Below are 21559 nucleotides of genomic sequence, written 5' to 3'. Positions count from 1 at the left end.
TTTGTTCATCCCACCCAATTTTGGTTTTCCCTTACAAAAATTTTTTTCATAGAAGGTTTTATAGAGATTGAGGGTTTATCCTTCCAGAAAGTTGTGTCCCAAATGAGGGGTGGAATTCTAAAATCTTGAACTATGTCTTTTAGTCCATATGGATAAGAGATATGTTATTTGTTCATCCCACCCAAATTCCTTCATCTTTCACATTCCTCTCTACTAGCAAAACATGGAACACAATCCTCTCGCTAACCGAGTGAAAGTTTATACTCAATAAGATGATGAAATTTTGTGTCGAGCTTGGACTTGATTTTGGGGAGAACTTTCGCCATATTTGAACAAACGGAATGGAGCATACATAACCTGTGAAGTCCATTATATTTATAATCATTTTGTGCATATTTGCAGAAATGTGGGAATTGAAGTACTTTGAATTAGTGGGAGGCCTTGAAGCTTCTAGAACTATGGAAAATGAAGAAGGACAAAAAAAATGTAGCAAGCAGATGAATGTTTTTCGAGATATGAAGGGAGAAGAATTTGTTCACAAGTTGTTTGGAAATTCTTGGAGATATGATAGGAAATTATTAAGCTTTAATTTGTATCCAGTTCCTTCCATGAGTACATATAATTTTTTTTTTTCGTTAGACTAGGTATAATATATGGTTTTAACATATATATAGATCATACGCATTCGTGGGCTACATTTCACATATTGTTATTCTCAGAGGTACTTGCTTGATTGCTTCTCTACCGCACAAAGCACACCTGCGACAAAAATCCATTGCTTCCTTGCACTTACTTAGAGGACATATTGGGACAAATCTAGTTATAGATGCATTTGAATGCGTTGTGTGCCACCACCGGTCGATCTATCAGTGCATAGATAACATCGTGATCCAGATGTGCGCACATGATATAAGTGAACCATACTGTGTGGCCAAATTCGTAGCACGAACATGCTCTAGATCCTCCCTATACTCTTCCAAAATCTTCAACCAACTATGAACGCTAGGCATATTGCGCGTCGAAATCTCGTGCTAGCAAGTTTCTACACATTGAGGAATTTATTCAAACAATTACTATATTTAAGTTTTTAACGAAATAAAATTAAAACACAAGTGAAATAAATCCAAATGTATAACCAACTTACATCTTCATTGTTATGCAAAGCTGAGACGTGTCGTTGTGGGTTAGACGTTAACATAAACCACGTACTTTCCAACTGGAAGAATTTGTTGAAAACTGAAGTCGTGGTCGGGGCAAGTTTGCTACCGTTTTCTTCAGAATTTGAGCTCCCCGACCCGCGTATAATAGTCCTCTTACGTCATGTTCGACGTACTAAGTTCATGGCTAGCTTCAAACGGTTTGGAATTTTGTTGAGAAAGGAGAGAGTTGTGAGTGTTCAAAAGTGATGGGAACAATGGAGGTTCACCTAGAAACGTTACTAGAAAATGAACTTTATTTGCAGCATCACGTGATCTTTATCAAATTTAGATTATATGAATGGCGGGACAAGTTCTCCTGTCCCAATTTTCTCTAATTTGAGAAGGGAGAAGTTTAATTATCCCCCAATTGAAATTTAAAAATTACAAAAAACGGCGTTGAGGAGTGTAGGGATAAGGAACCGCCGGCATACAGTCATTTTACTCACTTTTTGTCCATTTTTATGGGATAGGAAGCTATTGGACTCGGCCTTAATTAGTATTTTCTCCAGAAGAACAATATCAACTTGGAATGTCATTCTTTTTAAGCTACACTTACACTGTATATAAAAATTCATCACTTTAGCATTTCCTGAATCCCAGGTCAGTAGATGCAGTAGTCACCATGTATTTTTCTCAAATTCTCAACACGCCCCATCATGGGGTTATCCTGGTTTCAAAATACTAACCTTTCACACCATCTAATTATTAAGATATGCACAAACTCACAGTGTTGTTGCTATTATATTGTTTTCCTATGTAAGCTGGAATTTCATTTTCAAATTCACTTTGAAACTGTAAATAGTATAATGCGATCTGGATCCAAGAACCCATGCACAAACGGAAACCTACAAGGTTTATATGATGGGGATGTAAGATGTAACACGTACAATTGGGGTATCATAATACAGTTAAAATAGGAATCTAAGCAACATCGACCCAATTTAAGTTGGTTGTTAAACAGAGAGAGACGTGTGGCATGCAGAATTGTTACTACAAAGGCAAATGATTGATGATGATTGCTTGGCTTGGAAGATTGGATGGTGGTAAAGGATTTGTAGTTTGGTTGTCACGAGAAGGTTGATTAAGACCCCGCTTTAAGTTACGAACTTAGAAAAAAAAAACATCATGTTTTTGTATAGTTGCTTCATTATCACAACTTTAACTAACAACTTTATAGCTCTTCTATCAAATCTATTAGAAATGTTTGGTGGAAATAACTTAAAACCCACACCGTTAATCATGATCAACTGTTTTACGTAGCCGGACCGCGGATGTTCAAATAACCATTGCATCTTTTACCCAAACTTGAGCTGGCTTTCAGATTTGGCAAGTGTTTATGCAAAAATTTAAGGTGCAATTAGCTTTTCCATTAGTCTTTGCACAAATCAAATGGAGGATGTGATATGGATTTCTACAGTTTCTATCTTAACGTCTGTTGGACTTTGAGTTTAGACTTTTAGTGTCTTTGTCCAAGCCCAGTAGGGTCTCCAAGAAACTTATATGGACTTGAGCCTGTGTTACATTCTACTGAGCGGAAGTGCTGAACCACCACATATATGGAAACAATAAGAGCTTGTCAAAGAACAAAAATGTTGTGCAATATAATATTGATGTAGGAGCGGTTCTAATCAGACTCCTTCTATAACTCTCTTGGGACTCCATTTCTTATGTGCAAGTCTTATTTTCTCTTTCAAAAAATAAAAAAAACAAACATACAAACAAAATAATGACTAATAACTTACCTAATTAAATAACTAAAACCATAAATAGTAACAAATAAATAAAAAACTTACCAATATTTTTACAAGAGTAGTTCTATGCAGCATCAAAATTCTATTATCTTTCCAAAATTTGAAAAGCAAACATAGAAATAAATTAATACCAAATAACATACCTAATTAAATGACAAAAACCAAAATAACAAAGAGCGTTTCTACTCAGACTCCCTCTATAACTCCATTGGGACTCAATTTCCTAAGTGACATCCAAATCCCACTTTCTCTTTCCAAAAATAAAAAATCAAACATAGAAACAAAATAATAACAAATAACATACCTAATTAAATACTAATACTAAAAATAGTAATAAATAAATCAACAAATTTACTTATATTTTCACAAACAAAAAAAGAAAAAAAATAAATAAAGAAAAAAAATCAAAAAGTTGAATTGGGTGTGGCAAACAAATCATCATATTTTACCATCTTCATTCTCAATCACACTATTTTGATATTCAAACCATTCATTATCTTTCATGTCTAGTTCATTTATACATTTGTTTAAGTCAATAGAACCGTATGATTTTTTATCCTCCATTCAAGAGGAATACGGTGTGTTTGATTTTTATTTTTTTTGCGTTGGGCGTTGGTTTTGACAAAGAAAGAGAGAGAGTGAAACTTTTTTTGGCGTTGTTGTTGTTGTTGTTTTTTTTTTTTTTATTTATTTCTACATACAATATAGATAAGTTTTTGTTGTTTATTTCTTACTATTTTGGGTTTACTTATTTAATTGGGTAAATTATTACTTATTTATTTGTTTTTTTTTTGTTTTTGATTTTTGGAAATATAAATATAATTTGGGTGCCACGTAAGATAGGGAGTCGCTAGGGAGTTATGAAGGTGGTCTAAATAGATTTTTTCAATAACAAATAAATAAATAAAAACTTGTCTATGCGGCATCAAAATTCTATTCTCTTTCCAAAATTTAAAAAGCAAACATAGAAATAAATTAATACCAAATAACATACATAATTAAATGACTAAAACCAAAATAACAAATAAATAAATAAAAACTTGTGTATATTTCCACAAACAACTCAACCAAAGAAAGAAAGAAAATAAAGAAAAATAAATCTTAACTTCCAAAAAAAAAAAGATGAATTGGGTGCACTTGTGAAACAAATCATCATATTTTTGACATAATCATCTAAACATTTGTTTAAGTCAATAGATAGATAATCATATGAATTTTGTTTCTCTATTCAAAATTAATGTAATTAAAGTGTTAAAAAAATAGAATTTTGTGATAAGAAAGAGAGTGAGGGGATTGAGAATGACGAAGGTGAATTTTTTAGGCACCCAACTTTTTTTTAGGGCATTGGGTTTTATTTATTTTTTATTTTTCTTTATCTTCTTTCATTTTTTTTGTTTAATTTTTTTGTGGAAATATAGGCAAGATTTTTGTTATTTATTTGTTACTATTTCGGGTGTTAGTTATTTAATTGGATAAATTATTAGTTATTTTTTTGTTTCTATTTTTGTTTTTTTATTATTGGAAAGAAAAATATAATTTGGATGCCACATAAGATATGAAGTCCCTATGTAGTTATTAATGGAGTCTAAATAGATTTTTTGTTTTCACAAACAAGAAATAAAGAAATAACCAATCTTACTTAACGTAAAAAAAAACTTGAATAAGGTTAATTAATTTTCTTTTCTAGTCCATCTTCATCTTCAGTTACACCATTTTCATATTCAAAACATTCATCTTCCATCATCTTTTTTTATACGTTTGTTCAAGTCAATAGATAGAGAACGTACAAATTATTTTTCTCTATTCAAAACTAATATAAACTAAAGTGATAAAAAATAGAACTTTGTAACAAGAAAGAGAGAGAGGGGGGATTGATAATGAGTAAGGTGAATTGGTGTTGGGTTTTTTTGGGCTTTGATTTTTTTTTTTCTTTTTTTTTTTATGAAATATATGTAAGTTTTTTGTTATTTATTTGTTATTATATTGAGTTTTAGCTAATTAATTGGAAAAGTTATTAGCTATTTATTCATTTCTATTTTTGTTTTTTGATTTTTGGAAAGAGAAATATAATCTGGATGCCACCTAAGATATGGAGTCCCTAGGGAGCTAAATAGAATTTTTGTTGATACATGATGTACATTGTACAGCCACACAGGAGATACAAACATTGTATAAAATCACAAATGCACCATAAAGGATGTGATTTCCATCACAATCTCGTTTGCAGATCGACCATATTGTATACAGGTGACACGAGTGTTTTTTTTTTTTTTCCAATCAGAGTGGTTTTTCATGCTATCCTGATTAATAGTTCTCCACCTTACTCTTTGCAGGGCTTCTAGTTTTGTATATTAGTCCAAAACCTTTTGGGTTAGGCTTTCTATTTGCCGCAAGACGTTTAGTTGGGCTTGAATCGGTGTACATGCTACTAAGCTGATTGCACCACATTATCCATACATGCGGTTGCTCGTTGACGGTGCAAAATAACAAAAGAACGTGCATACAAGTTCAGAGATTCGATGTAAGAGCTGCAAGTGTAACCGTCGGCAGAAAAATGCAGAAAGTAAGAAACAAACAAGAGTCAAGAAAAAAACTCTAAACCAAAACAAAGTGGTGGAGTCGGTCTTAAAGAATCAGAATCTGTTGAGATTTTACTCACATTTTATTGACGCCCAAACAATCCCCATTAATTGCTCTTTCAAAAGTCATACCCCCAAACTGGCATATTCCTCTGTTTACTCTTTCAGTCAACTCTTCGGTATATTCTCTTTTCAATGCTCGTCTTTTTTCCTTAGACTTGAAAATTTGGTTTCAAAACTTGTTTCATCATAGATGATAGATATAAACTCGTGATGTGTTTTGGAAATTTGAAGGGTGATTATTTCGAAATAAAAATATTTTAAAGTTTATCTATCTTTAAAAAATTGGTCAATGGAGAAAAAAAAAATTACATCCAATAACACAGTGCTCCAATAGTCCTATTTCACCGCTGTATGATGCATTTTCTGTTCGTCGCTGTTGTTGTCCCGGGTTCTACTCAGGCGTCTTATGTTGGCAAGGAACCTGGTACACCCAACTATCTAGTACAGTCGGTGTGTCATATTGGCTGACTTGAGATCTTAACTCTCCTAAGTTTCTCCTCGATTACTCACCACTATCTTTCATTTTCTTAAAGAGTGCTCCATATAACTTTTGAGGTTGAGGCAAGCCTCCACGCCCAAAACAATCCTCCCTAAGAATCTGCATAACGATAAACTAAAGATTTGCCCATGGATCTAATGTTTAGTATATGATCAAAAAAACACACATAAATAAATGAAAATATTGTCTAACACTGCTACCAAAACCCATCCCCTTGGTGATTCAGACCCAACATATATGCAAACTAAACATGAATGGCTTTCATTTAATTTGCCCGAGTGAAATTAATGAAAAAACACCCGTCATTGTTGAAATTGTAGAGGGCGTCAGATTCCGACCCAACGCCCGGTAGATGATCTAGTTTTACCATATATGGAGTTTCACCACTAAAATCTAAACAAGATTACCTTTTTATTAATAATGACATTTCCCATTTTAAACCCCACGTCATTACATGCAATTAAATGCATTTGGCTTTTCTTTGTGCCATCCTGTTTTTTTTCTCTTTATATATGGACAACCTTTTAGGCATTGAACTCACTTCACAATCTTCACAAGAAGATCATCCATGGATTTGAATGAGTCTATGACATTCAAATCTTCTTCTTCATCATCTCGTCTTCATAATTTCATGCAAGTACCCGCACCCACCACGATTCATAACCAAGTGCAGCCAACTTTTGAGGTGAAGCGCATGCCAATTAATTAATCATACATTTGCCTAAATTTTGCTTTTAATATGTTTTGGTTAAAATGTTAGTACGTGTTCCATATGCTTCTTATAGGTAGGACAAGGAAGCGTACAACAGTCATGCTTTATGCAGCTTCAAAACCAAAATCTAGAGCTTTTCTGGCGTGAAAGGATTGTGGAAATGGATCAAATGACTGGTTAGCCACAGCCAATTTTTGTTCTCTATTTAGATCCAATGTTGTATGGTGCATGTTCAAGACTAAAAATCCAATTTTTTTTTTCTTCTTTCCTAATTTTGCCGGTGGTATGTAGTGTACAACAATGGGCTCACTGAAGGAGTGTCCAAATATGCAACATTTAAAATTTTCATCTCAATTAGGATTGAACAATTAAAATTTTGTGAACCTGTTTTGCAAAAACTAGTTCCGAAATGACTTCACTCCCTAATCCCATTAAAAAATTAAAAGAAGAAAAAGTAAATATATAATGGAAAACAAAATGATAAAGGTATGACTTTTATTTTATTTTCTTATTAATTTTTTAGAATTGTTTGAGCATCAAAACCAAAACCCTCACATTTTTCGGGCATGATGTTTCCAAGAATGGAAATATAACCTGCCAGTATGCATCTCATTAGGTACCAAAGCTGCTTAACTAGTGAAACCTCATTTCTCCCCTTATTGGCAATGCCTCCATGGCTCCATGGATTAATTAATAAGTACATCCAATTAACTATGTAAGTTTCGGCATAAAAATTGACAGAGAATACTACATTAAAACTAAAAATATAACGGAGGTGATCTCATCTAGATCCAATAAATAAATTATTGTCTTGTTCCTTTGTAATCACAAATAGATTTTTTTTTTTTTTTTTTTGTTCTGTTTTTTTTTTCAATACTATTTTCAAAAAAGCGCGGGATGTCAAAAGTGACAAATTTCATTAAAAAATTAAAATAAAAAATCGAACGAACATAAATCTGACACAAATAAATTCGATAAAGACAAGTTTCTTCTTTTCCTTTGATAGGAATAGATTAAATATATACAACATGAAAAAGTAAATGAAACAGAATAATCACATATATCGTGTCCAAAATTAACTGAATTTCGCCTTCCCCGTGGATAGATAAAACAACTTACCAAATCCAACCTAATACGTCTAAATCGGACAATTAATTCATACTTTATAATCAAATCATTTCCATTATGTTATTAAAACGACTCGTGTATATGTTTGAAAACAATATTGTTGACGCGTGTATATGTGTGAAAACAATATTGTTTTTTATGTTAAAAATGATAAACAAGTGTATACATCCGAGGATTTTTAGGCCCTCTCACCAAGGCCCAAATAAGTGGGTTGTGGGCACCCAATAGTAATTATACTGTGTCGGGTTCTAGACCTTGTAACCCTAAATGGCTGAAGTCCATACTTTGTTGTAGCTTAAGGACTAAATTTGGGCTGGCTCAAAATTCGGGCCTTGGGCTTTTGAAAATAGGCGCATATCACCTATATGGCTATTTATCTAATAATCTAAGAAAAAAAGCATTCATATGCCTATTTTAATTTATGTTTTTTCAACACAATCCTTTCTAAAAATACAAAGAGAATAGGAAATTGTGATGGAATACAAATTTGGCTTAGTCAACTAATAACATAACTAATAACATAGTAACATTGTCTCTTCTCCTACCTCGATTTGTTCTCTTTCTATTTGAGGTGTAGTGGGAATGTTTAGTTGAGATTTCTGCCAACTGAATGAGAGGTAGTAATTAACAACCAGTGATGTTGGCGGGATTGAGCGTCGTACAAAATGTCACACATTATAGAACAAATTGCTTCATGGAGGAACTTTAATGCATGAAATCTTCACACTTTTGTCGCCAATATTTTAACTGGATGAGTACGCTAATATGTGACAGTTTTAGGAATGGAACCGGGGTGCAGCCGTGCAGGTGGGTACGATTGCACCCTTAATTAAGGACTCGAGATCTCTACAACCGGGTACAGAGATCATCTCTGTAACCGTGTTATCTCGCTGTTGATTCAAATCCGAGATGTGTGTGTGTGCCTCGATATCTGTGTGTGTGCTCCGAGATGTGTGTGTGTGCGTCGAGATTCGAGATGTGTGTGTGTGTGGTATAGAGATTGATCTCTGTTCCCGGTTATAGAGGAACCGGACTCTTAATTAAAGAGTTGGGAAAAATCCATCATTGTACTAGTAGTTAGCTTAAAAAAATGTCCAAACTTTATTAGGGACTCCCACCCCCCAATAATTTACAACATTCTACTACTGCACCTCTTAGTTCAATTACTATGAGTTACATACATATTTATATATATATATATTATAGCTCTATCCTCTTCAATTGAGGAAGCGTTTCTAGGGTGATCTTCAATTACTATGAGTTACATACATATTTTTATATATATATATCTAAGGAAACAAATATTTATCTTTATCCTTAGATATATATTATAGTTATATCTTCACTGATCTATTTTTTGGAGCACTCGCAAAAACTCTAGTTTTTTCTAAACTCTATTATTAATTATAAAAAAGTAGGATATAAATAAGGAAACAATCCCAAGAGTTTCACAGAGTCTCTAACTTTTCCTAAACACTAGCTAATTACGAAAAAAACAACCCCATCTAGAGTTTCACAGAGTCTCCAACTTTTCATAAACAATATAGCTAATTAAGAAAAAAAAAATGAGACAAAAAACTAAATTGCTAAAAACAATAGTTTCCACCGAATACGATTTTTCTAAAACCCTTTTGATTTGATGCGCCATCCACTGTGGGATTTAGACATTTATTCATAGTTAAGGATTCCAAAAATCACAATTCTGACCACAATAATTATGACATATTCTAATTCCTTAGATATATATTATATCCATACCCTCACCAATCTATTTTTTGGAGCACTCGGAGAGACTCCAATTTTTTCTTAACTCTATTACTAATTATATAAAAAAAAAAAATGATATAAATAAGGAAACAATCACATTTAGAGTTTCACAGAGTCTCTAACTTTTCCTAAATACTTATAGCTAAATACGAAAAAAAAAAAATCTCATCTAGAGTTTCACAGAGTTTCCAATTTTTCGTAAACAATATAGCTAATTACGAAAAAAAAAATATGAGACAAACAATTAAATTGCTAAAAACAATAGTTTCTACCGAAAATGATTTTTCTAAAAGCCTTTTGATTTGATGCGACATCCACTGTGGGATTTAGACATTTATTCATAGTTAAGAATTCCAAAAATCACAATTCTGGCCACAATAATTAACATATTCCAATTAAATTTATGAATTTATAATTTTTCAATACTATAATATAATTTTTCAACTCTATAATGTTATATATTCGGCGGAATAACGAGATTAAGTTAAAGTGGACATTGGATTTAAATAAATTATATACCAAATCAAAACAAATTACGTGTGGAAAATTAAATTATACAAAAAATAACATCACAAAATATATAATAGAAATGAAAAAAAATAACGGCAAAACAATAATGACAAATATTTTAAAATATATATATAATACTGAATGAAAATAACGTCAAAAAACAATTGATGGGGAACCGAAAATTGGATACAAATCCATCGAACTAAACCTCAAATAATATTTAACGTGAAATCGGAAACTGGATGCAAATACAAGCATTAAACTAATCTTAAAAAATAATTAATAGAAAATTAAAATATGGATACAACTGCATTAAACTAACCTCAAAAAAGAATTATCGGAAAATCAAAACTTGGATGCAAATACATCAAACTAACATAAAAAAATAATTGTCGGAAAATCAGAAATTAGATGCAAATACATTGAATTAACCCTCAAAGATTTAATTAATGGGAAATCGGAAATTAGATGCAACTGCATTGAACTAACCTCAAAGAAAAATTAATTGTAAATTGGAAACATGATGCAAATGCGTAGAACTAATCTTAAAGAATAATTAATGGGAAATCGAAAACCGGATGCAACTGCACTGAACTAATCTCAAAAAATAAACTGGATGCAAATACATTGAACTAATCTCAAGAATAATTAATGAAAAATCGGAAACTAGATGCAAATTCATTGAACTAACCTTAAACAATAGTTAACAGAAAATCGAAAACTAGATGTAAATGCAACCTTATCAAATAATAAACGAAAATCGAAAATCGAAAATCGAAAACTAGATGCAAATGCATTAAATTAATCTCACATAATAATTAACGGGGAATCAGAAACTGGATGCAAATGCACTGAACTGACTTCAAAGAAATAATTAACAGAAAATTGGAAACTGGATGCAGCTGTATTGAACTAACCTCAAAAACTAAATAACGATAATCGGAAATCGGATGCAATTGCATTGAACTAGCCTCAAAATATAAATAACGAAAAATCAGAAACTGGATGCAAATGCATTAAACTAACCTCAAAACATAGTTGGGTTATATGTTGTGGGAATGTTTCGATAAGTACAGTTTTGCATTTAAAATGGTGTTTATCTTATCTCTTTCCATATGATTGAGAACTCCTTGCTATTCAAGTAGCTTCAATATATATGAACTTCGCCTTATTAGACAATCTCACAAAACTTCTATTATTAAACAACAAAATGAAGTTGAATTGAATGGTTTTATCAAAGGCGAGTTTTTTTTTAATGGAGAGTGGGGTTTTCACACTATAAGAAATTTGAATGAGTGATCAATATAATATTAATATATAATAGTTCTGTATATTTACAAATATTTTTCAGAATAATTAATATAATAACACCCATTCGTAGATAATCTTTGAAGATTCCACATAGTGAGTCATGCATATAATTTAAAGAATAATTGTCGGGAAATCGGAAACTGGATAATCTTCGATGATCCCACATAGTAAATCAAGCATAATTTAATTTTTATGTCACGTTTGCAATGACACTACAGATGGATCAGTAGAAGTTGGTATTACACACTACATTGGATAATTAAAAGAAAATCGAAAACTGGATTCAAATACATAACTGAGCTCAAAGAGTAATTAACGGTAAATTGAAAACTTTATGCAAATGCAATAAACTAAACTCAAAAAGTAATTAACTAGAAATCGGAAACTGAATGCAATTGCATTAAATTAACGTTAGAGAATAACTAACGGGAAATTAAAAATTGGATGCAAATCCTTGAAAAATATTTAACGAGAAATTGGAAATAGTATGCAAATACATCAAACAAATCTCAAATAATAGCTAATGGAAAACTGGATGCAAATGCATTGAACTAAACTAAAAAAATAATTAACAAAAAATCAAAAATCGAATGCAACTGTATTGAACTAACCCCATAGAATAATTGGTGGGAAATCAGAAACTAAATGCAAATGCATTGAAATAACCTCAAATAATAATTGGATGTAATTGCAGCGAACTAACCTCAAAACATAAATAATCATAAACTAGATGCAGATGTATTGAACTAATCTTAAAGAGTTATTAATGGGAAATCAAAAACTGGATGCAAATGCAATGAACTAATCTCAAATACTAAGTAACGAAACATTGAAAAATGGATGAAACTGCACTGAACTAACCTAAATGAATAATTAACGGAAAATTATAAATTTGATATAACTGCATTGAACTAACCTTAAAAAATGAACTAACCTTAAAAAATAATTAATAGAAAATCGAAAACTTGATGCAAAAACATTGAACTAACCTCAAATAACAATTAACATAAAAACGGAAATTGGATGCAACTGTATTGAACTAACCTCAAAAAATAATTAACTGAAAATCAGAAACTGGATGCAACTGCATTAAACTAAAATCAGAGATTAACTAACGGGAAATCAGAAATTGAATGCAAATGCATTAAAATAACATTAAAGAATAGTTAAGTGGAAATCGGAAGCCGGATGTAACTGTATCACACTGATCTCAAAGTATAAATAACTAGAAATTGTAAACTATCGAACTAACCTAGAAAAATAATTAACGGGAAATCAGAAATTGGTTGCAGATGTATTGAACTAACCTCAAAGAGTAATTAATAGAAGATTAGAACCTGAATGCAAATGCAATGAACTAATCTGAAAGACTAATTAACGAAACATCGAAAACTGGATGCAACTATACTGAATTTACCTTAATAAATAACAAATGGGAAATCATAAAGTGGATGCAATTGCATTGAACTAACCTCAAATAATAATTAACGGGAAATTGAAAACTTGATGCAATTATTGGATTAAACTAACCTCAAAGAATAATTAATGAGAAAATGGAAACTGGATGGAACGTACTACATTGAACTAACCGTAAAGAATAATTAATGAAAAATAAGAAACTTGATGCATATGTATTGAACTAATAACCCTAAAACATGTTTGTATTGCATGTAGAGGGAATGTCTCGACAAATATAATTTTGTATTATAAGTAATGTTTATCATAATTCTTTTATTATGATTGGGAATGTCTTGCTCTTCAAATAGCTTCAATATTATTTTTGCCACATTTGACATTCTCACAAAACTTCAATGAAACTTCTATTATTAAACCTAACAACAAAAAGAAGTCGATAGATTTTATCAAGGTATGATGCTTCCTTTTTATAGAGAGTGGTGCAAGAAATTTGAATGAGTGATTAATATAATTTTCATATCTCATATATGCATAGCTAATTAATTATGCATATATGCATAGTTGCTAATTTTTTTTAGAATAGGACACCCATTCGTAGGACGGGTTCGAAAGCTAGTATATACTTACTCTTGCATTGTACCGTTATATCCCTAAGCTATTTCTTTTACATATTGATGATAATTAGTAAATTAAACACAATTAACTCTAAATTATTTAACTCATTGGATGATTGGGATTTTAGGATTTTGTAAGAACATCTCTCAATCCGACTTTATTGCTACATAAATAAAGTAGGTCGTCATTAATATTTTCATATTATATATATTAGTAAACGGGCATGTGCGATGCACGTATTACAAAGACAGATAATTTTATTTGGGAAGAAGGGGATTAAAGAATCACAATGGAGGTTAGCGACTGTTAAAAAAAGATGCACCAAATTATTGTGGGAGTAACATTGGAACATGTTTGCTGCTAACTCATCTGGCCAGTTACATCTAACTTCTTTAAAGAAAACGAGGGCTTCAACAGTGAATTCATCACGCCATTAAATTTTTTTTCCAATTTTACCCCTTTCCAAACACAAATATTACAACTCATGCTATTTTTTTGTTTTATTTTTTTATTTGTCTTTTGCAGGGATAAAATGGTAGTTTCATATCTAGAAATTAATGAAAAATAAAATAAAATCATAGATTGTTAACGTGGCGGAGACACGTACAAAGAGGCTAGTTAAAATAAAGTATGCTCTGAAAAGTTTTGAGTGTAATCAAATAATATGTTGCTTTAAAAAAATTCTAAAAAAAATTTAAAATTATATTGAAATCGAGTATGCTCAAGCAAGTTCTGGCGGGAGTCCTTAAAATGAAACTATAATGATTTTCTTGATCAGCCTTAAAATGAAGAAGCCAATCAGGTTCTTGCAGAATTGCTATATATATGAATACAAAATGAAAAGTTTGGCTATGTGCATGTAGTAAAAGGTGATAATCTACAAAAGTTGTTAGAATCCCAGATAAGATTGATGTTCTCCCTGATGTCAGCTTTATATATGAATACAAAATGAAAAGTTTTGGCTATGAGCATGTAGTAAAATATGATAATCCACAAAAGTTGTCAGAATCCAAGATAAGACTGATGTTCTCCATGAAGTCGGCTGCTACTAATTTCTAGAAGTTGATAGCTCCTTGGTTGGCAATCCTAAGAACTCCATATAAAATGTATAAAAGTGACGTGATTCATATACATTATTTAAACACACACACACACACTTTACCAAAAATATATGGGCAGACATAAATCGAAATCGTTGTATAACAGTCACTGTTGGACTAACAAAGGGAGGAAAAATAAATAACATCATAAGTAAATGATATGAAATAAAAATGTAACAACTAATTCAAAGTTTCCTACCTCTAGCAAGACCTCCCTTTCTTCTCTATGATATGCTGGGAATCAACAACTTGTAAAGAGGGATTTCCGCCCAATCATCATTCCATTCATTTCATTCATTTATCTTTAATATATAGAAAAACGAGGAGTCGAGTGAATAGTGAAAGTGTGTGGACATAGGGACATTTTGGTAATTATATTTTTTTTATTAATATTTTAACTTTTTGAGGGGTAAAATAGTATTTTAACGTTTATAAATTTAAAAAAAAAAAAAAATCTATAGATCCGACGTAGGGGTGTTCATGGGTCAGTTCTTACCGGTTTCGATTCTGGGTCTATTTTTAGCGGTTCTTATTGGGTTCGGTTCTTTCGGGTTTTTTCTTATATTTTGAAACCCTAGACCCATACCTATTAATTAAGTCGGTTCCGGTTTCGGTTTCGGTTCCTTATCAAGTTATACATTTTTATTGCTAAAATTATTTTTTTTTAGTTCTATAACCGATATAAAAGTTGGTTTACGGCGACTATAACACTTGTCATCGATATTTTTGTCCTCTCATAAGAAGTAATGGTCCTAAATTCAATAATAATATTTAAAAATTATTTAAAAATTTTAAATACATTCTCATACATTATATGTATGTGTATATTTTAAATCGAACATATGTATATTATACTATACGTAATGCGTCATATATAGAATAAATACCACATGCACCACAATTGTTAGTTAGTATTACACGTATTCGTTATCTAATATATATACATGTAATATATCAAGCACGTACACGTTCATGCATTAGTTAATATAGACAGTGCATAAGTTAATTCATAGTATACGACTATACGTATAGACGTAGACACGTAAACATTATTATTAATATTTATAATACACATATTTAATGTAATATTATAAAAGATACATTTAATAACACACATTCACTATTATGCTAAATGTTATATATATTTAGTATAATTTTACACCTAACAAATATAGACTATATATAATACTATATATAATAATAATGTTTGGGTTTGTTTTTATTTAGTGTAATATAATACTAAATTCTATATATCAAAATCAAACTAATCGGTTTCGGTTTCGGTTCGGATATCCATCGGTTTTTTACTATTCGGTTCTAGCAGTTTCAGTTTTTTATCGGGTCGGTTTTTGAATACCCACTTTAAATGGGTCTAACATTTTAAGACCCAGACCTGCTATAAATAGTTTCGGTTTGAGTTCGGGTAATTGGGTAAAGAAAGTGCTTACACGCCGTAAACATGTGTGTGAGCATACATCTAACTTCTTTAAAGAAAACGAGGGCTTCAACAGTGAATTTCATCACGTCATTAATTTTTTTTTCCCAATTTTACCCCTTTCTAAACACGAATATTACAACTCATGCCATTTTTTGTTTTATTTTTTTATTTTGTCTTTTTGCAGGATAAAGTGGTAGTTTCATGTCCATAAATTAATGAAAAATATAATAAAATGAGAGATTGTTAACGTGGCGGAGACACGTACAAAGAGGCTAGTAATCGGTTAAGAACAATATACCGCTGTAGCAGACTAGCAACATCATGAGCGGTTGAAATGGAACAAAATGATGGACACTATTCTCCTCATGATGAACAAACATCACTGAACAAAAAAAGAATAGAGTGGTTACATACTTCTCCACATCTAATAAACAAAGGGACTATAAAATCCAGGATATTACCATACACCATTCAGAAAACAACTTCTTCAGGTTTTCGTAATAATAGAATAATAACAACTACACAGACAACGATTACAGTAACAAATACTAAAACGCGCGGTTTAAAAAATCCATAGACAGTGACGCCGCACCAAATACTAAAATGGTAACAAGTAAAAACAGAAAAGCAAACAAAGGAATGACGACATTGATTAAATTATCGCATGGCTGAGAAAAATTGGGTAGCCAATTTGTTGCAATCAAAGATCAACCAACGTATGAAACATTGCAAAACGGGAAAAACAAAATAAGAACACATAAAATCACGTAGGAAAATAGAAACTGTTTAAGATCAAATTTAAAGTACGTGAAAGTGAAATTAGGAAATATGAACCTTAAAAAAAAAAATCATCAAACTTACCTTTTAAGAGTTGAGTGAGTACATCATATCCACAAAAAATTAAGTTTAAATTCATTTTTAATGTGAAGTTTTACATACATACTTATTTTAACTTAAAATAAATAAGTATATCCCGAGCCATTCTCAAAATGTACAAAACCATATCTCATCCTACTAGTTGAATTAAAGGCTTATATTTTGTAGATATGATCTCCCCACTATGAATAACATGCCCACCAAATTTTGGCTAATTCAAATATGTCTAACATAATCAAATGTTATTATGAAATTGGAAAATTTTGGTTAATTAGATAAACAATCAAAATTGAACACTAGTTTTCACAAGATTAGACATATCCAAATAGGATAAAATTTTGTGGGCATGCTATCCATTGTGAGAAAATCATATCGCAAAAAATCGGGTCTTAATGCAATGTGTAATTCAAATCCCGAGTCACTCCATCGACTTACAAATTGAATTAAGACCCCATTTTTAGTAGATATGATATTCTCACAATGGATAGCATGCCCACAAAATTTCATCCTATTTGGATATGCCTTATAAAAACTAGTGTTCAATTTTGAACATTTATCTGGTCCAAAATTTTCCGATTTCATAATAACATTTGATTAGGTTAGACATATTTAAACGAACAAAAATTTGGTGGGCATGTTATTCATGGTGGAGAGATCATATCTACAAAATATCAGCTATTAATTCAACTTATTGGATAAAATATGGCTTTGTACGTTTTGGGTATTAAGGATGCCAATTTTGTTCTTTTTTGGCCCATAATAGTTTTTGATAGATTATTGTTACTCCCTAACTATATTTGCGGGCTATATTATGGATTATAAATGTGAGGTTGAATTTATGAAGGGATGGGTGTTATATATAACGTACACCACTTATCTGTACGTACTCCACTGTGAAGAACATTGATTTGGAGGCTGATTTTTTTTTGGAGATTATCGCCCCATAGAAAAGATCAATCCTCACAAAAAAATAATCTCATTTGAAGATGTAGTCCAAAGTTAAGTCGGATTGTTATGAATTTATATAAAAGTCTAATTTTTTAATTTAAAACAACTTTTGACAATATAAAACATATTCAAGTGAGCTACTTTTTTGTGTGTCCTTCTCCGTTACCTAAAAAAAAATTTCACCAAAGATCAGCTCTCAATCCATTCTATAAATCCACTTTTGGTGGTGGAGTTCATTTGAAATCACTTTAAGGAGGAGTTTGTATATAACCATTCTCATTTATGTCATTCCTTAGATTTGCTCACTTTATTTCTTTAATAAGAATAGGTTTGTACTTATCGTTTCTAATTGTAGTAAGAGCTTGAATTGTAATATCTTTTGTTCTTTTCCAGACCATAAAGCACACAATCTTCCCCTCGCGAGGATTAAAAAGATAATGAAATCAGACGAGGACGTTAAGGTTTGCTACACTTTGATTCTTAAATTTTAAATCATGCATGAAATTTTATCCTAAATTGTTCTCAAGTTTTTAGTAGGTAAATAAGCAAGTGTAGTGAGTACTATTTTTTCATAATTTGTATTTTGAAGCATTAATGTTTCAAGATACGAACATATCACCTCTACTAAGTAGGACTGGAATATCATTTTAATATTCAATTCATCTGCCTATGGGCTATGGGTGAAAAAGTTTGCTCAATGCTATGGACATTAAATTTAGACGAAGAATAGTGTTGCTACGCTCTTTGGAGTTTGGAGTGCAATGTTTGATTTCTTCACCAATTATATTTAATGAACAACGAATTCTCTTTCTTAATTTGTTGGTCTGTTTAAATTATACACGAACAGATGATAAGCGCCGATGCCCCAATACTGTTCTCAAAAGCGTGTGAGCTTTTCATATTAGAGCTCACACTTCGCTCGTGGATGCATACTGAAGATGGTAACAGGCGAACCCTGCAAAGGGCTGATATTGCCAATGCCATCAGTGACGCACAGGTTCTTGATTTCTTGCTTGACATTGTTCCAAAGGAGGAAGGAGTAAGTTACTTTAACATTACAATAATGTGGTCAAACTAATTGGAAATTTAGGTGTTCATGTTGAATTGATGTGTTCAATATTTTAGGATGAGGACGTGACTTGCAGAAATGGAAGACGAACCATGCCTAGACTGGCTACTGGGATTCATTTTCCAGTTATGGGAGCTAATCAGGTCCACCAAAACTATCAAACTGTGAGTAGTACAAATACTTTGGTTGATAATTTATGATCGACATTCTGTAATAACCAGTTGATTTTGCTACTTCTGTGGAAAGTTACTAATAACCTATAGGCTTCACACAGTGCCACTACTTGTTGCAAAATTCGCTGACATAACTCTTACCTATGCAAAGACGACGTTTAATTAATAGTTAATCTTTTATTTTTCGTAATTCCTACTTATAAACCTACCATCCATGTATGATGCTATGAGCTGAGACTCAAAATTTCTGGGAACGATCTTTCCAGTGAATCACAAGCCAAGCACCAAAGACAGCATTAAGAAGCAAAATTCTGTTGAAACGTTTCATCGGTTTTGTAGTCCGCAAAGTAAATTTGTTAGATGCCTGCTTTGATAATGCATAGGTGATTTAGGTGTTTTCATGACGAATTCCCTCATTAACTATTTTTACTTAGATTGACATGTATCCAATCCTTAGGGTGAAGAGGTTACAGGAGGAAACAGGGGAGAAGACCTGTCTTTATGGTTCAATGGGGTGCATTTTCCTGCAGTGGGCCTTAATCACTTGCACCAACATTGTAACTATGTGAGTGAAATTATCCTAACACCTGGTGTTCTATATTTTGATCTTTGTAATTCACCTAAAAAGAACCTAGAGATCCAGCTTGTGTGTAATGCAAAAGATTATTGCTACTTGTGGCGATACTCTTTTAATGCATAGTTATTGCATTGAGATGCAAACCTCTATCAAGTTATGCCTAGTCTGTCGAAAATTGATAGAAGTTTGCCCGGTCATACGAAGGTTATCTCAGTGACTTAAAACTCTCATGACTACAACTCCACAAGTCTGATTTTTGTAGGCCAATGGATCTCTATAGCACCCAATCACCGATTTTTTTTTTTTTGAAGGCTAATGTGTGGGCAAGCCTGTTTTTAAAGAGATCAGTAACTCAATAGTGTGTAGCGGGGTTCGAATCCCAGACCTTTGATATCATCACCCAAAGGTTTTACCAACCAATCACCGATATTGTTCCAACTTGAAGTCGATAACTTGCGTTTCTTATTTGGATTGATATGTATTCAATTCTTAGGAGGAGGAGATGATAGGAGCAAACTTGGGAGGAGGCCAATCTCAACAGTTTACTGGGATGCATTTTCCTTTGTTGGGTCTTAATAACTTCGACCAAAATAATTATTTTGTGAGTAATGTAGAATAGCTCTTCTTTGATTTATGTTCCATACTTGAATCGTTTCAACTTATATCATTAATAATAAAAAAAAAAAAAAAAAAAAAAAATAAATCACGGCTTTCCTTAAGCAAAGTACTGCTGAGCAAAAGCTGTACATGGCAGTATGGCACCTTGAGTTTCTCAAGATAAATTTTTGTACAATGTCCCAGCCGCAAAACTATGGCGCTGAGAAGCAAAAACTGTAACAAACTTTGCACAGCTGGGGTGTTGTAAGTTCTAATTGAAGTTTGTTTCCACTGCGCAAAGGTTGTTAAGCTATCTTCCTAGATAAAATCCTACGACTTCTTTGAACTAAATATATATATGTGCACTCATCAACATCTTAGGGGGAAGAAGCGAATGGAGGTGGAAGCCAATTTGGACAATCTAATGGACTACATTTTCCCATCATGGATGCTAGTCACTTCCACCAAAATAATAATGCTGTGAGTACTGCTGATATGCATGTCTGCCGAATTATGTTTAATAGTGTTGATTAATTATGTCGTCTTAGGCTAGGGTTCATACTGGGCTTAGACATTTTCACCAATACCCACCACAGCTCATATCTTGTATGTTATGTTTATTATACTTATTTCATATTCTTGTTGGTTGTATGGATTTTTGCAGTGAGGAAATATGCTAAGGAAGTACATCCCAGACACTGTCTCACAGAAAGAAGAAATTCAGTGATGTTTGGGTGTTGGTAGTACCTAGTATATTAAGTTATCGGCTTTGCTAGTTAATAAAGAGGGTTATCTAAGTCCCTCAAGTTTAATAGAACTATCCATGTGTGTTAACATAATGACACTTCAAACACCTGTGTCTAAGGCTAGCTTTTATCTATGTACTTCTCAATTCTCACCATTATATAGTTTGGCTATGTTCTGTTGATTGTGCAAGAGATATTTGGGATAACATAGTAGTAGAATGGAAACAACCGAGTAGTTGCGAAGGATAGTTTCGTTGTAAGATAAACCTGTGTGGCTGTGTACAATCTACAACTTTTATTTTTTTTGGATAAAATCTTCATAGATATATTTATATTAAAAAATACATAATAGCATCCAGAGAGTACATATAAATGCTCTTTGGTCCATATGATCTAGCCCAATCAGCCAGACTCATTGGCCAAGAGTTTCCCATTACAGAAATGGTTCTAAAGCCAAAAAACAAAAAAGAACTTAAAGAGGCATG

The 21559-nt window shown here is 31.9% G+C and overlaps 1 protein-coding gene and 1 long non-coding RNA gene across 7 annotated transcripts; one reads left to right on the top strand and one right to left on the bottom strand.

The window, feature by feature from the left end:
- Window positions 1–565: 565 nt before the first annotated feature.
- On the bottom strand, window positions 566–1584 carry LOC147479316 (uncharacterized). The gene is made up of 2 exons (XR_015205424.1): window positions 1145–1584; window positions 566–1042 (listed from the first exon to the last, which is right to left on the bottom strand). It is a non-coding gene; the product is annotated as an uncharacterized LOC147479316 (long non-coding RNA).
- Window positions 1585–6651: 5067 nt separating this feature from the next.
- Window positions 6652–21257, top strand: LOC147479315 (nuclear transcription factor Y subunit C-6-like). 6 transcript variants are annotated; one of them, XM_086580273.1, is made up of 9 exons: window positions 6652–6776; window positions 6877–6979; window positions 18306–18373; window positions 18760–18951; window positions 19038–19145; window positions 19612–19719; window positions 20225–20332; window positions 20710–20808; window positions 20993–21257. In XM_086580273.1, exons 1-9 carry the CDS (start codon window positions 6660–6662, stop codon window positions 20993–20995), a joined length of 906 nt encoding a protein of 301 aa, XP_086436399.1. In that variant the 5' UTR covers window positions 6652–6659; the 3' UTR covers window positions 20996–21257. The 6 variants fall into 6 exon arrangements, with proteins under 6 accessions (XP_086436399.1, XP_086436402.1, XP_086436401.1 ...); XM_086580276.1 differs by lacking the exon at window positions 19612–19719; XM_086580275.1 differs by lacking the exon at window positions 20225–20332.
- The last annotated feature ends 302 nt before the right edge of the window (window positions 21258–21559 follow it).

This window comes from Coptis chinensis, chromosome 8, assembly GCF_015680905.1.
Source record: "Coptis chinensis isolate HL-2020 chromosome 8, ASM1568090v1, whole genome shotgun sequence".
Lineage (NCBI taxonomy): Eukaryota > Viridiplantae > Streptophyta > Magnoliopsida > Ranunculales > Ranunculaceae > Coptis > Coptis chinensis.
This window is presented reverse-complemented; position numbering and strand designations above follow the sequence as displayed.

What these genes read in the sequence shown, in the direction of transcription:
- LOC147479315 (XM_086580273.1), top strand. Translation starts at nt 6,660, where the DNA reads ATGGATTTGAATGAGTCTATGACATTCAAATCTTCTTCTTCATCATCT. An exon ending in TTGTTCCAAAGGAGGAAGGA is followed by an intron (nt 18,952 to 19,037) that starts GTAAGTTACTTT and finishes TCAATATTTTAG; the next exon opens with GATGAGGACGTGACTTGCAG. An exon ending in TCCACCAAAACTATCAAACT is followed by an intron (nt 19,146 to 19,611) that starts GTGAGTAGTACA and finishes TCCAATCCTTAG; the next exon opens with GGTGAAGAGGTTACAGGAGG.